This window comes from Ochotona princeps, chromosome 8, assembly GCF_030435755.1.
Source record: "Ochotona princeps isolate mOchPri1 chromosome 8, mOchPri1.hap1, whole genome shotgun sequence".
In the NCBI taxonomy this organism is placed as follows: domain Eukaryota; kingdom Metazoa; phylum Chordata; class Mammalia; order Lagomorpha; family Ochotonidae; genus Ochotona; species Ochotona princeps.
Genome location: NC_080839.1, coordinates 11087649 through 11106400, shown reverse-complemented (window position 1 = coordinate 11106400; position 18752 = coordinate 11087649). Strand labels below are relative to the sequence as shown.

At 42.2% G+C, this 18752-nt stretch overlaps 1 protein-coding gene and 1 non-coding gene across 9 annotated transcripts in view; one reads left to right on the top strand and one right to left on the bottom strand.

Annotated features, from left to right (window-relative positions):
• Window positions 1-3351: 3351 nt before the first annotated feature.
• VWA3B (von Willebrand factor A domain containing 3B) overlaps window positions 3352-18752 on the top strand; it is a 222942-nt gene continuing 207541 nt past the window's right edge. For 7 of the 8 annotated variants that reach the window (XM_058667564.1, XM_058667561.1, XM_058667560.1 and 4 more), the window contains exons 1-2: window positions 3352-3529; window positions 11560-11786. In XM_058667564.1, the coding sequence (XP_058523547.1) occupies window positions 11591-11786 (196 nt within the window). In that variant the 5' untranslated portion in view covers window positions 3352-3529; window positions 11560-11590. Of the gene's footprint in view, window positions 3530-11522; window positions 11787-18752 lie in introns of all 8 variants that reach the window. The other variant, XM_058667559.1, reaches the window with a different exon arrangement.
• On the bottom strand, window positions 17193-17296 carry LOC118760723 (U6 spliceosomal RNA). Its single transcript, XR_004996951.2, has one exon. It is a non-coding gene; the product is annotated as a U6 spliceosomal RNA (small nuclear RNA).

The window sequence follows — 18752 nt, the reverse complement described above, 5'->3', positions numbered from 1 at the left end:
ATACAGCATATAATTAAGAGGGCAGGGTGTGGAGACAGACTGCAATGGGTTCAAATTCTGGAGCTACCAGCTGAGTGACTTTGAAGAAGTTGCTTAATCAGTTTACTTATCTATAAAGTGGGGATAATTAATGGTTGCTCCCCCATGGAGCTTTTCTAAGTACTATGGTCATGCATCACTTAACGGCAGGGTAAGTTCTGAGCAATGTACCATCAGGTGTCTCTGTCATTATGTGAACACCACAGCGTGGACTTACACAAACTAAGATAACTACAATGCCACTAAGTGCTATAATTTTATGGGTGCACCGTCATGGGAGTGGTCTGTCATTGACTGAACTGTTTTGTTGCAGGTGACTGTATTCAATAATATATTTAAAGCACTTAGGAAATTGTCTGCATTCAGTAAATTCTATTATTTTAAGTGTTAGTTCAGACTGATAAAAGTGAGCATAGCAATGATCAAGAGTAGATTTTTGCCCAGAAGGTCTGCTTCTCCTGAAAAACAAACAAACAAACAAACAAACAAATGCTACTTTGAAAGCCACCTGCTGGCATGTTCTCCCAGAACGGCAGGTACTGAGCACAGAACATTACAGTGTACAGCCATGCTTGTTTGGACTCTTCTTTCCCCATCCCTACCCATCTCTCCCATGGCTGTCCTTAAAGTCAATGCTCCCTCCACCAAAAGTGTCCACAAAGGGTCCCAGGGACTGCTGCCTCATTTACTTGCTCCACAGCCCTAACTGCTTCTTCTTCTATCAAGAGAACCTCTATTTTAATTCCATTTCAGGCCCTCACACGCACATAAAGAGATCTATAATTGTGAAAAAAAATATGTATTATGGAGAAAAATCCTCAAATTTCAAACAATTTTGCTCCATTTTCCCATAAACTTTTGACAATCCTTTTCCTTGAATGAACATGTTACTTTTCCTCTTGGTCCAGTGTTTGTGATGGGCTTAGGAAAACTACTTTTTCTTCCTTCATTTCAGGAGGCATTCTCCCTCCCTCACCAAGGATTCTAATCACAGTCAAAAGCTCAAGCAAGACAAGTAGATGTACTTAAATTAAGAAAAAGAAAAAACCATTCATCCTGAAAAGCAAATAGCATGAAGGTCAAACAACAATGAAAAGGGTTCTGACAAGGCAGTAAGTTTACAGCAGCCATGAGTGTGGTGCTGATGGATGCTCTGAGGCTGAGCAGACGGAGAGAAATTACTGGGGTTGGAGCACCAATGGGCAGGCTCTGGGAACAGAGCAGAACTTGAGCTGACTTTGAAGTGCCTTGAAGGGGCATGATTCCCAAAATGTGGCAACCCAAATAACCTGAATAAAGGCATCTGTGTTCAGCAGCTGGGACTACCTTATCTCTTTGTTGAGAATTTGTGTTGGGTGCAGAGGGTAAAGAGACTAAAAGTGTAATCTGAGCCATGAATGGTAAACTCAGTAGGTCACTCATAGAGGTTGAAGACTACCAACTATCTGCAAAAATGTGGATTAAAAAAAGTCATTGAAGTCAGCACTACAGTATAGCACAACAGAAAGACAGGACTTTATCGTAGCTCACCAACAAACCAGACAAGCCATCCTGTGGCCAGCCTAAGTTCCATATCAGCTGTGCAGTATGACCTTAAATCTGCTCACTTGTCTTTCTACAATCTAGGTAATGTTTAACATTTCCATAGGAATGTGTGCTTGCAGGCACGTAAACAGTGACAGAAACAGTCATCTGCAGTTGCTTACACATCCATGCCAGAGTTCCTGGGAAGGAACAGGCAGGAGTGGAAGCAGGGCAGGAGGGTCTGGCACCATGACATGAGGCAGTGCGCTGGGCTGTGTGACGACGCTCAGAGCTCTGTCTCACCCACATGATCCAAGGAATATTAGTATGGCAGGGTGTGGACAGCAGGGATTAAGGTGGCACCCGCAGATGTGGGCATACCTAGAATCCTACTATTCTTTGGAACAGAATCTTTAGTCCTGTCAGGTTTTTGTTGTTGGTATGAATGACAGGTGTCACTTCTAGATACATCGTGTAATAACTTCGAGGAATGATTTGTAATAGAGGAGCAAACATTTCAATGCTTTTTAAATTACAAGGGCTTTAAAAGAATAGAAGAAAAATAAGCCCACATGGATGAGCCAGACATTTATGTTGGGGACAGAATTACTCAGTTTCAGTATTAACTATGTTTTTATTATTAATCCCTCGACTCAAAAACACACAAGTGATCTTGTCACTTCTTCTGGTCTAAAATCAAAAACACAATATACTAAAAACAATACTTGTCTGTGAGATGTTCTAGTAAAAATTTAAAGAAGCCCTTTATAAGCACGACTTTATTTCATAGTGACTAAAAAAATCTGGAAAATATTTTGAGCCGTTTGATTACTAGGTAAGGTAAAACTAAAGTTAGGCTTAAAGTAAGCTGAATGCAGAAAATAATGCTTACAGCAACATTCTTTTCTAATAGATCAGGATTTTAGCTGCAACCTCTACTTCCAAAATTGCAACTTTGCAGAAATTACAGCTCCCAGTTCCTCCTGTGTCAGCTCCACCCATGTTCCACGGCTGAGCATTTGCAACCACCCGTGCCACCTCCTTTAAACTTTTTCCCCTCTATCCTAGGAGGGTCCATCAAAATGCTCATAGAAAATGGAATCAGAAAATGTTTATTTTGGTGAAACAATTTTTGAAATCTTGCACAGGGAGGATTTCAAAAAATTCACAGAAAATGGGTATTATTGCAAGGACTATGCATGGATAGTAAAAAAAAAAAAGCTTGCACCAGATTAATATTTACCTCTTTTCCATGACCTTTTGAAGTGCCCGTGTCGCACGTAAAGAGTATCTCCTCACAGTTCTGAGGTGAAATTTTAAAAGAGGACACAGGGCTGAAAAAAAGAGGACCCTGGGCAAAACGCTCAACGCTCCTCTGCACACCAAAAAGTGTCGACAGAAGTTCCAGAAATCCCTTTGAAACGCTCTCTCAAGTCTGTTAGCCTCTCCTCAGGTTTCGGGGCTTCGCGTCACCAGCTCTTCCTACCCTGGCTTCTCCTGGGGGCCTCACCAGGTACGTTTACTGATACAATACTCAGCACAGTGAGTGTTCCCCCTCACAGTAGGCACAGTGGCACCCGACAGCCGCTCCACACGAGTGGCACAGCCCCTCCCGCAGCGACTCCTGTCTCCAAGAAGAGCTGAGGAGCCGGCCTGGGAGGCCCGCCCCCTCGACCCTGGGCCTGACCTCACCGTCGTGGGCGGGGCCTAGTGGCCGCGCCGCATCGCGATTGGCTGTGTGCTAGCAACCGCGGCGACGTCGACGTCAACAGACCTCCGCGGGTCTGAACCCGACGACCGCGGTAACTGAGAAACCGTGCTTCTGGAATCCTTGGCTCCAAGCTATGGCCGGTCAGAAACCCGGTGGGATGCCCACTCGGCCGCCTCTCTCTAGGCAAACCGGCTCCGGAAGATGGGACGTTTGCTGAATGGGAGCCGCCTGGTCCCCCATCTGACAGGTTGCCTAGTAAGTGCGTGACACCACCCTTTCTACGTCAGAACCGCTGAGTCGCTGGCCTTCCAGCAAGCTGCCTTAGTGTCCGAGCTGGGCTGCATTACACCCATCTTGCAGATGCGGAAACAGTAGCGGGAAAGCGCACACGTTACTATTTGGTTACTCGGGTCTGGTCGAAGACAGGGGGTCCGACCCTTCTTGCTCTAGAGTGCTTTCCTGCCACTTCACATGCAGCAAGAGCTGAGGTGTCTAGGGGGACAACGGGCTCTGGCTCTGGAAGTTTCTGTCTGAGCCGTAGGCCAATAGTATTAAGACGGCAAAGTTTACGTGCACTCTGTAGAGTAGTAATTCGAGAACCAGGAAAAACTTTCTAATGAAGAGTGATAACTACAAACAGTCTAAAATTATAAGTGACCCTCCTGTCCCAAAGCTTTCCATACCTTTTTGCCTGGAAAAGCGTCTGGCTCCGTCTCACACCCACAGGGTTTACACAATCGTATGACCCTTCCACACTCATATCACTTTCTTTCATCCTTTTTAAATGGGCATAAAATTGCCTTTGTTCAGTTTTTTTTTTTTTTTAAATCTTTATTTCTCCTCAGGAATGAACTCCCCCTGGCACACTCCAGTTATTCTCAAATTTTCTCCTCAGAATAATCATAGTTCAAAAAGCAAGTGAATCCCAAGATATAGCCACCCAGCCAAGATTTCTTCTTCAGAAATCAGCAAAGATAAAAGGAAATTTGAGGTGTTGATAATTTGAGGTGTTGAGGTAGAAGCATTTCAAACTTTGCAGCTGAATGAATGGACTCCGAATCTTGGGCTGTCCCTCAACTCTGACCACACAGAATCTTCTTTCTTAGGGCATGAGAACTGCTTCAACACTGTCAGCCCCGAGTGGCCGTGGTGCATCTCCTGGTGGTCCAGCCTGGGCTGACTGTAGCAGTCCAGGGTGGGCTGCACACGAAGCCATTCCGTCCTTTGGCTAGAACCTTTGGACGTGTGTCACTTTAATTTTTCCATTCCCTCCCCCGAATACTTGACCTGCCCATACCTCAGCCCAGACTTTCATTTCCTTTTTTTTTCTCTTGTCTGTTTTACACTTCCTCCATCTATTTGAGAAATCCCTTCTTATTTCCCCAAACTCAGTGACTCTTGAAATAGCTCTTCACATGTAGGGCAATACTCTGCTGGGATATGTTGCCTGAGATTCCTGGTTTTTAACAGCCCCTTGAAAAGAAAACACTGAATAATACTAAATAACATAGTAATATCCAGAGAATAATAAGGTTCTGTTCAAAGAGGCACCTATTCTAAATCTATTCTAGTAGGTTCTGAGGGATCCATCATTGGGAGAGTCACACAAAGTGCCTGCTGTACATTAATACTGTGCTGAGACCTACATCTGGTTTGCCACTGAAGTTGTTGACCCCCTTCTTACAGTCCAAGGCCAGAGTTAGGAAACATCAAAGCAAAAGTTAGAGCTTTCCCAAGGAGAGACCTAATGGAGGAGGTAGCATTTGAAATTGACCTTGCAGGCTTAGAATCCATCTAGGATGTGGATAAGACCAGCTTGGAGGTGGGGAAAGCAGACCAGCTCTGTGTGGAGTGAGGTGTTTGGGGGAATAGAGGGCAGGTGTAACTTAGTCAGATGTTGGCTTTGTGCAGGCTTTCTTGACAGAGAAGTCTTTATCCTATTTGATAGAACTATCCCTTCAGTTGGGAGATGGCCTTTCTCTCTTTCCTCCCTTGTTTGTTCTGGCTGTGTTCCATGTTCCAGGTGCTTTCATTTCTGATAATACAGGTATTCTCAGACTATAAAACCTTAGAGTTAAGGTCTGAATCATGATGAGTCATCCAGGTTCTCAGATCCCATAGAACTACTCACATTGTTTAAAACAACTTTTTTTTTTTAAGTCAAATGGATGCACAAGGAAATGGAGCACGTACCTTTGTAAGGCTGGAGAATTAATTACTTTTGGTTTGAGATCAAGAATGTGTTCCCATGGGTGCTGGATGTGTGGCTCAATAGGCTAATTCTGCACCATCAAGTGTTGGCATCCCATATGGGTATTGGTTTGTGTCATGGTTGCTCTGTTTCTGATCAGGCTCTCTGTTTATACTCTGAAATTCAGTGGAGGATGGCCCAAGTACCTGAGACCCTGAACCCACATGGGAAACTTGGAGGAGGCTCCTGGGTCTTGGCTTCAGATTGGCTGCTGTTTGGGGAGTGAACCAGCAGATGGAAGATTTTCTTTCTCTGTCCTCTCTGTAAATCTCCCTTTCAAATGAAATAAATAAATCATAAATAAATCTGCTGTTTAAGAATGTGTCCCTTTGGCTTGAAAACAAGCTATGGCTCCTCTGAGTCTCAGATTTCAATTTTTAATCAGAAAACCTTTTTGGGGGGGAGTTTGCATAAAAGTGCTCCCTTTTTACCTAGAACATGTGACTCCCTCCAACAAGCAGAGTGAAGGAAGGGGTTGTGTTTTAGGGCAGAGAAAAAGATGAATTGCAAATGATGAAATAATTTTTTAAAAAAGTCTTCTGCGTTTCCCTTTCTGGCTTCTACAAGAATAATTAACCGAATTTATAAGAACTTCACATAGAGTCTTTGTGGACAGAGAGCCAAAAGAAAGTCAGATTTTTTAAAAGTGTTGTTTACCTTAAAAGCAGAGTTACAATGGGAGAGAGAGATCTTCTGTCTACTGGTTTACTCCCCAAATGATCACAGTGGTTGGAGCTGGGTTAGGCTGAGGCCAGAAGCCAAGGACTGCATTGGCTGTCTCATGTGGACGGCAGGGACCCAAGTGCTTGGGCCATTTCATTGCCTTCTCAGGGGCATTCTTCATAGGCAACAGCTTAACCCACTGTGCCACTATGCTTCTTGTGTCAAAGGATATTAATCTTACCCTGTTTCATATTCCATGATTCTGAATCTCATAATTCAGTTTGACTGGAGATTAGGGGATTAAAGCATGTTTAAGTAAAAGTGGGAATCATAAAGCAAAATATAATTACTAAAAAATAGTGACTTCGGGTAACTTATTTGTATTTAACTCTTTCTAATGTATCAAAGGCTTATCATGGATAACTCAGTGTTTTCATAGTTGTTCCTTGCAGTAGCTGAGAGTTAAGAATGTATGGGTATCGGAAAGAGGTGGAGTCTCTTGCCTGAAGTGGCAGAATAGGTTTACATTGAGCTTTTAAAAATATTAGAGAAAGAGAGAGAGATCCCTCTCAGATGATTGCTATGTCCAGGACTGGGCCTGTTCCAGTCCCCCATGTAGGTGTTAGGAACTCTATTTCTTGAGCCGTCACCACGTTTTTTCAGTCTGGATTCATGCAAAGCTGGAATCAGAAAACAAAACTGGGAATTAAACTCAGGTACGTTGAGTGGGGCGTGGCATCTTAACTGCTGAATGAAATGTCTGCCTCTGAGCTTTGATTCTAAACTTTTCCATTCCTGTGTGAAGCTCTACAAGTACTACTGTAATATTCTCATCAAACTGAGTTCTTTTTGTAAAAGTTTACTTTTTTAAATTGAAGGCAGATTTACAGAAAGAAAGAAAGATAAGGAGAGGGAAGGATCTTTCATCCACTGGTTCACTCCCCGAATGGCCTCAATGGCAAGAGCCAGGAGCCTCTCAGGGTCTCCCACATGGGTGCAGGGTCCCAAGGACTTGGGACATTCTCTACCACTTTCCCAGGCCATAATTAGGGAGCTGAATCGAATTTGCAGCAGCCAGGACGCAAACCAGTGCCCTTTTAGGATGCCACTGATGAAAAGTGGGAGATTAGCCTGTTAAGCCATGGCACCAACCCCCAAACTGAGTTCTTACAGAACGGAATTGAAATCTTCAATAATATGAATTTGCATGGCTTTGAATTCAACTTGAGGGGTCTTCAAAAATTTCATGGAAAATAGTTATGAAAAACCATCCATACATTAAAAGTTTTGTACCAAAATAAAGATATATGAGATGGGCATTTGGCAAAGCTGTTTAATTGCTGCTTGGAATGCCTTCATCCTCTGTTGGGGAGCCTGATTTAAGTCCCAGCTACTTAGCCTCTGACACAGCTTCCTTTTACTGTGCACTGTGGAAGGCAGCAGTGATGGCTCAAGTCCTGGTGTTCCTGTTGCCCCTGTGGGAGACTCAGACTGAGTCTCCTGTGGGAGACTCCTGACTTTGGCCTGGCCCAGATGGTTAGCTGTTACAGCCACTGGAGAGTGAACAATAGAAAGATCTCTGTCTGTCTCTTCTGCCTCTCTGCCTTTCAAAGTGAAAAGAAACACATTTTTAACAATTCCAAACCAAGTCGAAGTTATCTCTTCACTCTCTTTTCCACAAACTTTTTAAAGTGTTCTTTATGTGGGAAAATATAAATTCACACCCACCTTAAAAGGAATACACATAATCTTTCAAAGCTGGAATGTGATGAGCTAGGAAACTTGCTGAACCTGAGCCCTGAGAACCCCAGGGGTAGAGTTCTTTGTTTTCAGTGAGGACTCAGGAGGATTCCCAGGAAGTAGTCCCACTGGAACACAGCTGCCAGCTTGTCGCAAAGGGTGGAGTTGGAGGAGGTTAGTTGTAAACATAGTGGAGTAGTTAAGCAATGGTATTGATTCTTACTTCTGCTACTTCCTGGCTGTAGCAGAGCTGTTTTATGAGTCCTTTCAGTCCTCAAAGCTTCTGATTCCCTGAGTCATAAAGCTCCGGTTTAATCAGGGTGTTAACAGTGTGTCACTGATAGGATTGTGAAGAATCTGAGATAGTGCGCACACACACACACACTCATACAGACCTGCCCAATGACTGGCCAAGAAACGGAAGTTGCTGCAGTTCTTCCTACTGTAATAAAGGCCACTGACCATAGATTTGGGAGCAGGGTGGCCTGGTCTGAAATCATGCACAACCTGTGCTAGCTGTGAGGCCCTTACCACCTGTGATGCTGTAGCTAAGTCTCTTTCACTTGATTTCCTTATCTATAAAGTGGAAATAAAAATAGTGTCTACCTTATATGATTATTTGAGGGAATAAATATACACTACACATGACATAATGTTAAATAAAATGCTGGCTAGTAGTATTCTCTATTATTAAAAAAAAAGCATGTTGTGGCTGGAGTCAAGCTGATTTAAAAAGTATTACTTGTTTTTATGGGAGAAGCTGAGCCGGAGGAGCTCTTCCATCTGCTGGTTCATTCCCCAGTTGGATGTAACAGCTGTAACTGGGCCAGTCTGAAACCGAGAGCCTGGATCCTCTTCAAGTCTTCCACATGCGTGCAGCTGCCAAAGCACTTGGGTCATCTGTTGCTTTCCCAGGCACATTAAAGAGAGCTTGCCCCACTCTGAAGAACAATAAACGTCCTTCGGGACCAGGGAGGAGAGCTTTCTCTGGTCCGAGCCTGGCTCCACCTCTGGACCCCCACCCTCCCTTGCAATGACCATCAGGATCGCTCCGAAAACCCCTCATAGCAAACAAACAATCATACAAACTAAAAAAACCTAAAATAAATAGACAAACAACAAAAAGTAGAGCTTGGAATCTGACAGGAAAGAGCTGGCATGGATTTGCTCATGCCTCGCTGGGTGGGACACGAAGATTAGTCACTCTTCACCGTGGTGTTGGGCACTTTCCTGCACACCCCCCCCCCAAAATGTTCTGCACCTTAATTGTTGACAAATGTCTTGTTAGAGTTACAAGCCAGTCTAGATTATCCTAAAATCTGCCAAGATCAGTAAAATTATACTTCAACACAACAAATGGCTAAATACTAAAATGAAATAGACACGAGACAGCTGAATGGTACCTTATAGCCATTTTAAGGTATATAGCAGCCGGTCCTGTATACAAACTAAAATTGAAATGTCAATGAGCAAATCATAGGTTGTGGTTAAGAACTTGTTTTTTGTTTTTTTTTTTAACATACTGGTTACGCAAAACCATGTCAATTCCATAATGTTACAAATTGCTGTTGATGTTATATTGGGACTCTTAATTGACTGGGATGATATTCTACCAGCTCTAACTTCGGACCAGAAATGGTCTCCCCAAGAAACTGTTCAACCCATCTGGACAATAAGTAGCTGGACTCTATGGTTGGTATACGTTTGCAAGGAAAGAATCTTGATTGAATTTGAACTGTAATACTGCACCAAGGTGGAGGAATCCACCAGGAGGGAGGGGCGTGGGGAGGGGTGGGGGGATTCCCAGAGCCTATGAAACTGTCACATAATGCAAAATAATTAATTAAAAAAAAAAGTAAAAAAAAATAATCAACAACAACAAAAAAAAAGAGAGCTTGCTCAGAAGTGGAGCAGCCAGGATTTGGCTTGGTGATCATATGGGATACTGGTGCCATAGGCAGAAGCTTGGCTTGCTATGCCACTGTTTTGGCCTGCAGCTGATTTTTGTGTTGAGTAAATGCCCTTGTCATAACATTGAGGCTTTCAAGAAATACAATGAGAATTTGAGAAAAGGGGGAAAGAGAATATTTCAGTTGTTGTTTTACAATGTGGTGTGTCAGTTTCTATGCCCTGCATACACTGGAAGCAGAGGTGAACAGAGCTTCTGACACATCCTCCAAGTTATGTGGCCCTGCCCATTTGTGGTGAGTGGGTCAAGGTTGCACTGCAGTGGTGCTACTCCTTTCCTCATGCGTGGACTGGCAGGCCCGCCGAAGTTTACTGTGATGTCTGTTGCCTCGAGTTAACTCCATCCCAGAACATCTGACTCCCCAAGTCAGAGTGCTGAAGTCCAACTGCAGAGCCACGTCCCAGACAATAAAGCAGTCAGAGGGTAAGTGCACATATTCCAACAGGGCTGAACCATGGTCTGGCCCCACCTGCCACCATCTCCCAGCTAGCCCCTGCATGTGTACAACAGGTGTGTTTCCTCCCAGGGGTTTTGGGCTCTTTATTGCCGTTGATAACAAAATGTCAGATGTGATCAGAGTCATACAGAACCAGTGAAGGTTCTGAGTGTTACTTTTTCAAAGTTTTCAAGGCTTTGCATCCCCCCCCATTATAAATGTAAATGCTATTTTAGAAATGTTTGAATAATGCCGGTAGTAATACAGAATAGATAAGGCAGGCTTGCATGGTGGTACAGTGGGTTAAATTTTCTGCCTGTGATGCTGCTCCTAATGAATACCGGTTCAAGTCCCTCCACGCTCCAGTTCTGATCCAGCCCCCTACCAATGGCCTGGGAGAGCTTCGGAAAATGGTCAGCCCTTGGGCTCCTGCCCACCCATGTGGGTGACCCAAATGAAGTTTTATCTTCCTAGCCTCAGCTGGGTTTAGCCCCACCATTGCAGCCATTTGGGGAGTGAACTAGAGGATGGAAGAATTCTCTATGTCTTTAACTGTGCCTTTCAATTAAATAGTATATATAAAAAAAAGGCAAAACCACATACATTTCTATTTTTTTTAAAGATTTATTCATTTTATTACAGCCAGATATACACAAAGGAGGAGAGACAGAGAGGAAGATCTTCCGTTTGATGATTCACTCCCCAAGTGAGCCACAATGGGCCGATTCGCGCCGATCCGAAGCTGGGAACCTGGAACCTCTTCCGGGTCTCCCACGCAGGTGCAGGGTCCCAGTGCATTGGGCCGTCCTCGACTGCTTTCCCAGGCCACAGGCAGGGAGCTGGATGGGAAGTGGAGCTGCCGGGACTAGAACCGGCGCCCATATGGGATCCCGGGGCTTTTAAGGCGAGGACTTTAGCCGCTAGGCCACACCGCCGGGCCCACCACATACATTTCTAACAAATAGAAAAAAACTTCCTGGGGGATATCTTGGCGTATATTTTTCTAGATGTTTTTCTGTGTGTTTGTACATATGGATATTGAATTGTCTGATTATCTTTTAGCAATATATGTGGATGTCTTCTTTACCAACAAATATGCATCCATATTTTAATTTGAACCAAACAGAATGCCACTTCCTGGGTGTACTCTAATTCATATTGAACCACTCCTCTGTTGTTTGTTTCCAAGTTTTCAGGAAGTCTGAGTTTGACCATTGTCCTTGCAGGAAGCGCTGTAACTTAGATTCTGAAGCGGAGATGGAGAAATCAGGTTTGTCTTCTTCCATCTCTGAGTGGCAGTCACAGAAACAGGGAGGACTGAGCCACACCAAAACAGCCTTGGCTGAGCAAAGTCTTATTTCATCAGAGAAATGGCTTCAACTGCATGGCCTTAAAAGCAACAAATTGACTCTGAAGCAGATTTTGTCACAGATTGGATTTCCACACTGTGAAGGTAAAGTACAAACAACCAGCGTGCTGCTGTTTAGCGTCTGAGGAGCCTGCATTAGTTCTGAAGGCACTCTGGCCTTGCGTGGATCTCATGTCCCTGTCAGTTAAAAATGCTTATGCTTCCTGGATAGGCAGATGGGTGGATGATTGATGGATGGATGGATGGATAGAGGTAGAGGATAGATGTGCATTCATCAGTCCAGACTTTAAATATTCCAAATGACTTAATTACAAAAAGACAAAATAAAAAAAAGAAGTAGGAATCATTTGTGTTCATCTGAACCCTGGCAGATTTTGTTTGTTTCGTAGGATGTGCAAGCCCCTTTGGAGGCCAATGACTAAGACAATAGCTGTGTGCGATTTCAGGGAGGACGCACGGCTTTCCTGTTGTGACCTGTTATATTGTCATACCCCATTCATTATCCGGAATGTTGGAACTTAACTCATAGTAGCATTCGCCTTCATAGAAAGGCATGAACATGTGAGGGGTTGTTGGTTTGTTGTAATGAGGTGTTAACCTGTGCTACTAAAATTCACAACCCGGGAAACAGGGCTATTGGAGGATCTTTTTTTTTTTTTTTTAAAGATTTTATTGTTATTGGAAAGCCGGATATACAGAAAGGAGGAGAGACAGAGAGGAAGATCTTCCATCCGATAATTCACTCCCCAAGTGAGCCGCAACGGGCCGGTGCGCACCGATCCGATGCCGGGAACCAGGAACTTCTTCCGAGTCTCCCACGCGGGTGCAGGGTCCCAAAGCTTTGGGCCGTCCTCGACTGCTTTCCCAGGCCACAAGCAGGGAGCTGGATGGGAAGTGGAGCTGCCGGGATTAGAACCGGCGCCCATATGGGATCCCGGGGCTTTCAAGGCGAGGACTTTAGCCGCTAGGCCACGCCGCCGGGCCCCATATTGGAGAATCTTAACAGTGGGTGAGGTGGCCCATTCTGCAGGATCCATCCTGCCTATCCTATCTGTGGAGCATTCCTTTAACCAGGGCAATGCCCTTGGATTTTGTTCAATTACGAATGAGTCGATTAATTAATCAGTTAACAGATATTTATTGAACAGCCATTAATACAATTTTAAAAAATGTATTTATTTTTATTGGAAAGGTAGATCTACAGAGAGAGACAGAGAGAATGATCTTCCATGTGTTGAGCCTATCCTAAGCCAGGAGCTCCTTCTGGGTCTCCTACGTGGGTAACGGGTCCCAAGGCTTTGGGCCATCCTCTACTGCTTTCCTAGGCCACAAGTAGGAAGCTGGATGGGAAGTAGAACAGCTGCTGGGACATGAACTGGTACCCATATGGGATTCCAGTGCTTGAAGGGGGAAGATTAGCCAATAGAAACAGAACCATTGTACCAGGCCTAATACCATCAAACAAACAAACAACAACAGATTTCGCAGTTTTCTTGGCAGCTCTGTGCTGTACTGCAAGAAGTGACCTAGGGGATGTGGTTGTTACAGACAATCTAGAATTCCACATAAAATTCAAGACTTGGTTCTTAAGCATCTGGGTCATGTTCATGCTTTCTCCTGTTATCTTTCTCGTTAGTCTGTACAACCCTGTGCTGTCTACATAGCTTTGGAGGGGGCAGTCTGCCACAGTCAGAGTCTGCGGGATTCCCATATAAAGAACACACACACACAAAAAGCTCTCTTAAAGATTGTTATTGTTGTTGGATTTCTAGTTTAATTTCATTGAGGAATTAAATTTCAGATTTTTTGAAACTTTATTAGATTTGTTTTATGATCCGGCATCAGTCAGTCTTGGTGGATATTCTGTGTGTATTCCACTCTTGTTACGTATTACTGGTACATGTTAACTAGGTCAAGAGAGCTGATAGTGTTGCAGATGGTCCATGCACATAGTAATTTTCTTGTTCTTTGTCCATTGGTTTTGTTCATGTATTTCAAAACTCTGAATACACATAAATTTTAAATTGTTATATCTTTCTGATGGCTTGATAATTTTAATGTTTGAAGCGTCCATGTTTTGTACTAGGTAATAGTCCTAGTTTTAATTTGCTCTTTCTGATATTAATATACCCCTTTTAGCTTTCTTATGCTTCAATTTTACATACATATTTACATTATGTTACCCTCAAATATCTGTAGTCTGTATTTAAAGGATACTTCTCAGAGATAGAATATTAGTTGGATTTTGCATTTTACACCATCTTATAATCTCTGTCTTATAACTGTAGTGTTTGGTTGTCTACATTTAATATAAAAACTGATGTACTGCCATTTTAAAGTTTATTTGCCCCATCTTTTTCTTTCTCCTTTGTTTTTCCTATTGAATTCTTTGGAGCTAATTGAACGTTTTAGTGTTTTATTAAATATGATTTTTACTTCTCATTTAAATTTTAAGACATTTTGTATTTACCTTTTTGTATTATGTTTTCAGTGATTGCTCTAGTGACTATGTCTTTAACTTGTCCTTGTCTACTAAAAATTAATTCCCTACTACTTCATGTTAAATTTAAGAGTGTTGCAGCAATATAGCTTCATTTAACCTTCACTCCCGTCCCAAAATCTTAGTCTATTTTATTTCTGAATATATTATAAATCCGACATTTCAGTGTCTTATTTTTTCCTTCGAAAGTCACTTGATGTTTTTCTTTTTTTTTTTTTAAACAAACTTAGAGGGAAAAAGTTTATCCTTCTAAGATACACATATTTATCACTTATACTATTCTTCCTTCCTATGGAATTTGAGGTTCCATTTGGTGTTATTTCCTGAAGAATTTATTTTTATACATCTCTTGTGGTGCAAGTCTTTTGATGACAGATTTTCTCAATTTTGTGTATCTGTAAGTGTCTTTTTTTTAAACCTTAATTTCTGTGTATTTACTTATTCATCCATTCACTTGATACTTTTTTTTTTATAGAAAAGAAAGAGGCCACAGACCCATATGCTTTTGTTAGAAAATATTTTCTTTTTATTTGAGAGACAGGGTGACAGAGAGAGAAAGATTCTGATGGCTTGTGATGGGGGGTGTTTTGAAACTAGAAGCCAGGACCTGGGAGCTGGAGCATCATCCCATTCTTCCACTTGAGTGGCAGGAACCCAGTTGTTTGAGCCATCATTGCTGCCTTCTGGGGTCTGTTCTGACAGGTAACTGGAGTCAGGAACCCAGGTATTCCACTATGGGATGCAGGTGTCTTAATCCTAGGTTAAAGGTCTCTTTTCCACTCATACTTTTTATTCTAAAATAATACAAATCCTTATGAAATAGTAAAGATAGCACAGAGTGGTCCCATGCACTCATCACCCAGTTTCTTCAATGATCATGTCTTATAAAATTATAATGTAACATTATAAACAGTAATTTGACAAGGTGTAAGGCATGTCTGTACTCTACATATTTTCATCACCAGTATAGCTTTTTTCTAACAGTTTCTACAGTCAAGAATATAGAATGGTTAATCATCACAAAGGCATTGCTTATGCTAATTTCCAATTTTTTTTCTGAATGTTCTGAGTTAGTTTCTATAAAAGGTTTGTTTTTTGACTGTGGATATCCAGTTGCTTAGTACCTTTTATTTCTTCCTTTGAATTACCTTTGCATCTTTGTTGAAACCTAGATGGTTTTGCTTATATGGGGTGGTTTTTGGATTCTCTGTTTTGTTAACCTTTGTGTTTCTCCCGATCAATACTCCACAATATTGATTACTGTAACTCTGTGATGCCTTAAAATTGGTCAGATTGATTCCTCTTACTTTCTTTTCTTTTTTTAAACAAAGTATTTTATTTATTTAAAAAACAAAGTGACAGGAAGAATGCAGGAAAGATGGAGAGAGAAAAGTCTTCCTTTTTCTGGTTGACATCCTAAGTAGCCGTAATGGTTAAGCTTGAGTGCAGGCTGAAGTCAGGAGCCTAGAACTCCATCCTGGTATCCAGCCTGGGTGGCAGAGACTCCAGCACTTGGGCCATCTTGTGCTGCTTTCTCAGGCACATTAGTCAGAAACTGGTGGAAGTGGGACAGCAAGGCCTGGACCTGGTGCTCTGATTCGGAACGCTGGTGTCGCAGGCAGTAGCTGAACCTGTTGTGCCAGCATCACCAGCCCCATTTATTTTTTTAAATATATTTTAGTTACTCTAGTTCTTTTGCCTTTCAAAATCAATTTTAGAATAGCTATAGCCACATCTTCAAAAATCTTACTGGGATTTCAATATGAATCATTTAAAGCAATTGTTATTTCTGCCGTGGTGAGTGTTCCAGTGCACTGGATGTAGGATAGCTTTTCATTTATTTACATTTGTTTTGAGTTTCTTCATCGCTGATTATTTTCAGCATCCACATCCTGCACATGTTTTGTAGAATTTATATCTAAATGATTTTTTTGAGCAGTGCAAAATGATAGTGTTTTAAATTTTGTGTTTAAAATCTAAGTATGCTGATTACTAATATATGGAAATTTGATTAATTTTTAAATGTTGGTCATATTATGCTGAACTTTTAGTTTCAAAATTTTTTGTTTGCTTTCTTTTGTACATTTTCAGAAATTTCTAGATCTACAAAAGCATGGCAATTTCTTGCTTTTGTATCTATATGTCTGTACTTTTTTTTCTAGTCTTCCTGTGCTGGCTAGAACATCCAGTACTTTGGCTGAAAAGCAATCTAACAGTAGATATCTTTGCATTTAGGAAAAAGCTCTAGGTTTGATGAATAAATATGGTATTGGTGATATAATACTATAAGCATAGTATTCTTATGCTTTCTCTGTTTTTGCCAACATTGGGAAAACTTCAGCTCTAGTTTCTTCGATAGCATTTTAAGCCTTTTCTTCCGCTTCTGGCACTCCAGGGGCTTGAATATTAGGTGGTGTTGTTATACTCCCACATACCCTTGAAGCTATGTCCATATTTTTTAGTTTGTTTTTTTCTCTGTTGTTTAGATTGTATATTTTCTATTGTTCTGTCTTCTGATTTACTTCTTGCTTTGTCTTCCACATCTTGCTGTTGAGTCCACCCTCTGAGTCTTTAATTTTTTTAATTAAAAATTTTTTTGAATTTTTATTGGAAAGTTAGAGATACAGAGAGGAGAAGAGACAGAGGAAGATCTCCCATCTGATGATTCACTCCCCAAGTGGCTGTAATAGCTGGAGCTGAGCCAATCCGAAGCTAGCAGCCTGGAGCTCGGAGCCTCTTCCAGGTCTCCCACGAAGGTGTAGGGTCTCAAGGCTTTGGGCCATCCTGGACTGCTTTCCCAGGCCACAAGCAGGGAGCTGGATGGGAAGTGGTGCTACCGGGATTAGAACCAATGCCCATATGGGATCCCAGCACATGCAAGACAAGGACTTTAGCTGCTAGGCTACCATGCCAGGCCCTAATTTTTAAAAAAATTTTAACTGAGGCATAATAACTGTGCATATTGATAGTATGCAATGTGATTTTTTTCTGAAAATATGGAACACTTCACGAATTTGTGTGTCATCCTTGCACAGGGGCCTTGCTAATTTGCTTATATCGTTCCAATTTTAGTTTATGTGCTGCCGAAGCAGTCAAATCAGGGAAAACATATCTGTCACTGTAAATATTTAATTTCTTCTTGATGAAATTTCTTCCTGTTAAGGAGGGACAGCTGTGGGTAGTTCCTGCTTCCATCAACGTCTGCACTGATGCCACCCTGTTTCCATGTGGCTTCCATTGCACGGTAAATGGGTGATCTTGTTATCTTTGAGTGGTAATAAAAGTGGTAACAACAACAACAAAAAGTTCTTTATTAGGTGTGTTCATATAACACCCCAGTGAGGACAGGAAAGGATGCCTCACTCAAGCCAGGCAGGTTAGGTGGTCCAGGTCACCCGTGGTGTTCTCTTGACACTCTGGTATGGTCGTTGGTGACTGCCTGGCAGGAATGAATGTTCTGACTCTCCACTGTGTCTTCTTTAATAATTCCCCAACAGGAAATATGGGGCGCTTTACTATAGCCTGGCAAGGTTGGAAATCTAAATTCTCCATTCAGCTCTTGCTAGTGGAGATGGAAGTGGTATTTGGCTGGAGTAGAGTGCCTTTTGTTAGATTTTGATGTTCCTGGCCAATCTGCTTTTGAGTTTTATGTAATGCCGTGCTTTTGAGTTTTATGTAATGCCCATGGGTTTTAATTGTACTTAGTTAGGAGAACTAGGAAGGAGAATGCTCTCCTACTCTTTCCAACTGCAGCAATCCTTATCTTAATTCTTGAAGGATTTTTTTTCTTGCTATAGAATTATTGGTAGAAATTTGAATTTGTTTTCCTCCCAGTTTTTAGCCATGCAATCCATTGTTTCCTAATCTCCAGCTTTTCACCTGAGAAATCAGTCATAAACCATATCATTTTTTATATATGATATAAGGAAATGTGTTCTTTATTTCCTGTGGCTGTTTTGGGGATGTTTCTCTGTGTTGGTGGTTTTCACCTGTAGTTCTGTTCTGTGTCCTTTGGTTTGATTTTCTTGGTACAGATGATCCCCAGTTGAGGATTGTTCAGCTTAGGGTTGATCAATTTCTACAGAGTTTGAAAGCAATACAAAATCAATGGAATTTCTGCCTCAATTTATGAATTTTGTTCCCCACCCTCCCAAATAACAGTATGTGGTATAACACTCTTGTAATGCTGGACAACAGTTGTGGAGTGTAGCTTTCAGTAGGCCATACAATCATAAGGGTGAACAACCAATATTCTCACAGGACAAGTGAGGGGCTCTGCCTAGCTGAGTCAGAGCAACCACTGGCCTGCACGTGATCTAAGGCTGGGAATATGCCTGGTTGGGGAGCTAAGGGGACACCCTAGCTCGGTTGAGGTTCTCACCAAGGAGCACATGGGCTGGAATTGGGGCTGCATTCTGATCAGCATACGGTTGTAATCTCCCGTGGCACAAGTGTGGACTGGGACTGGAAGCACCAAGCTGGGCCAGACTCCAACACTATCTGGTGCTCTAGAGGACCAGGGTAGATGTGGGACAGACTAGGCTAGGTCT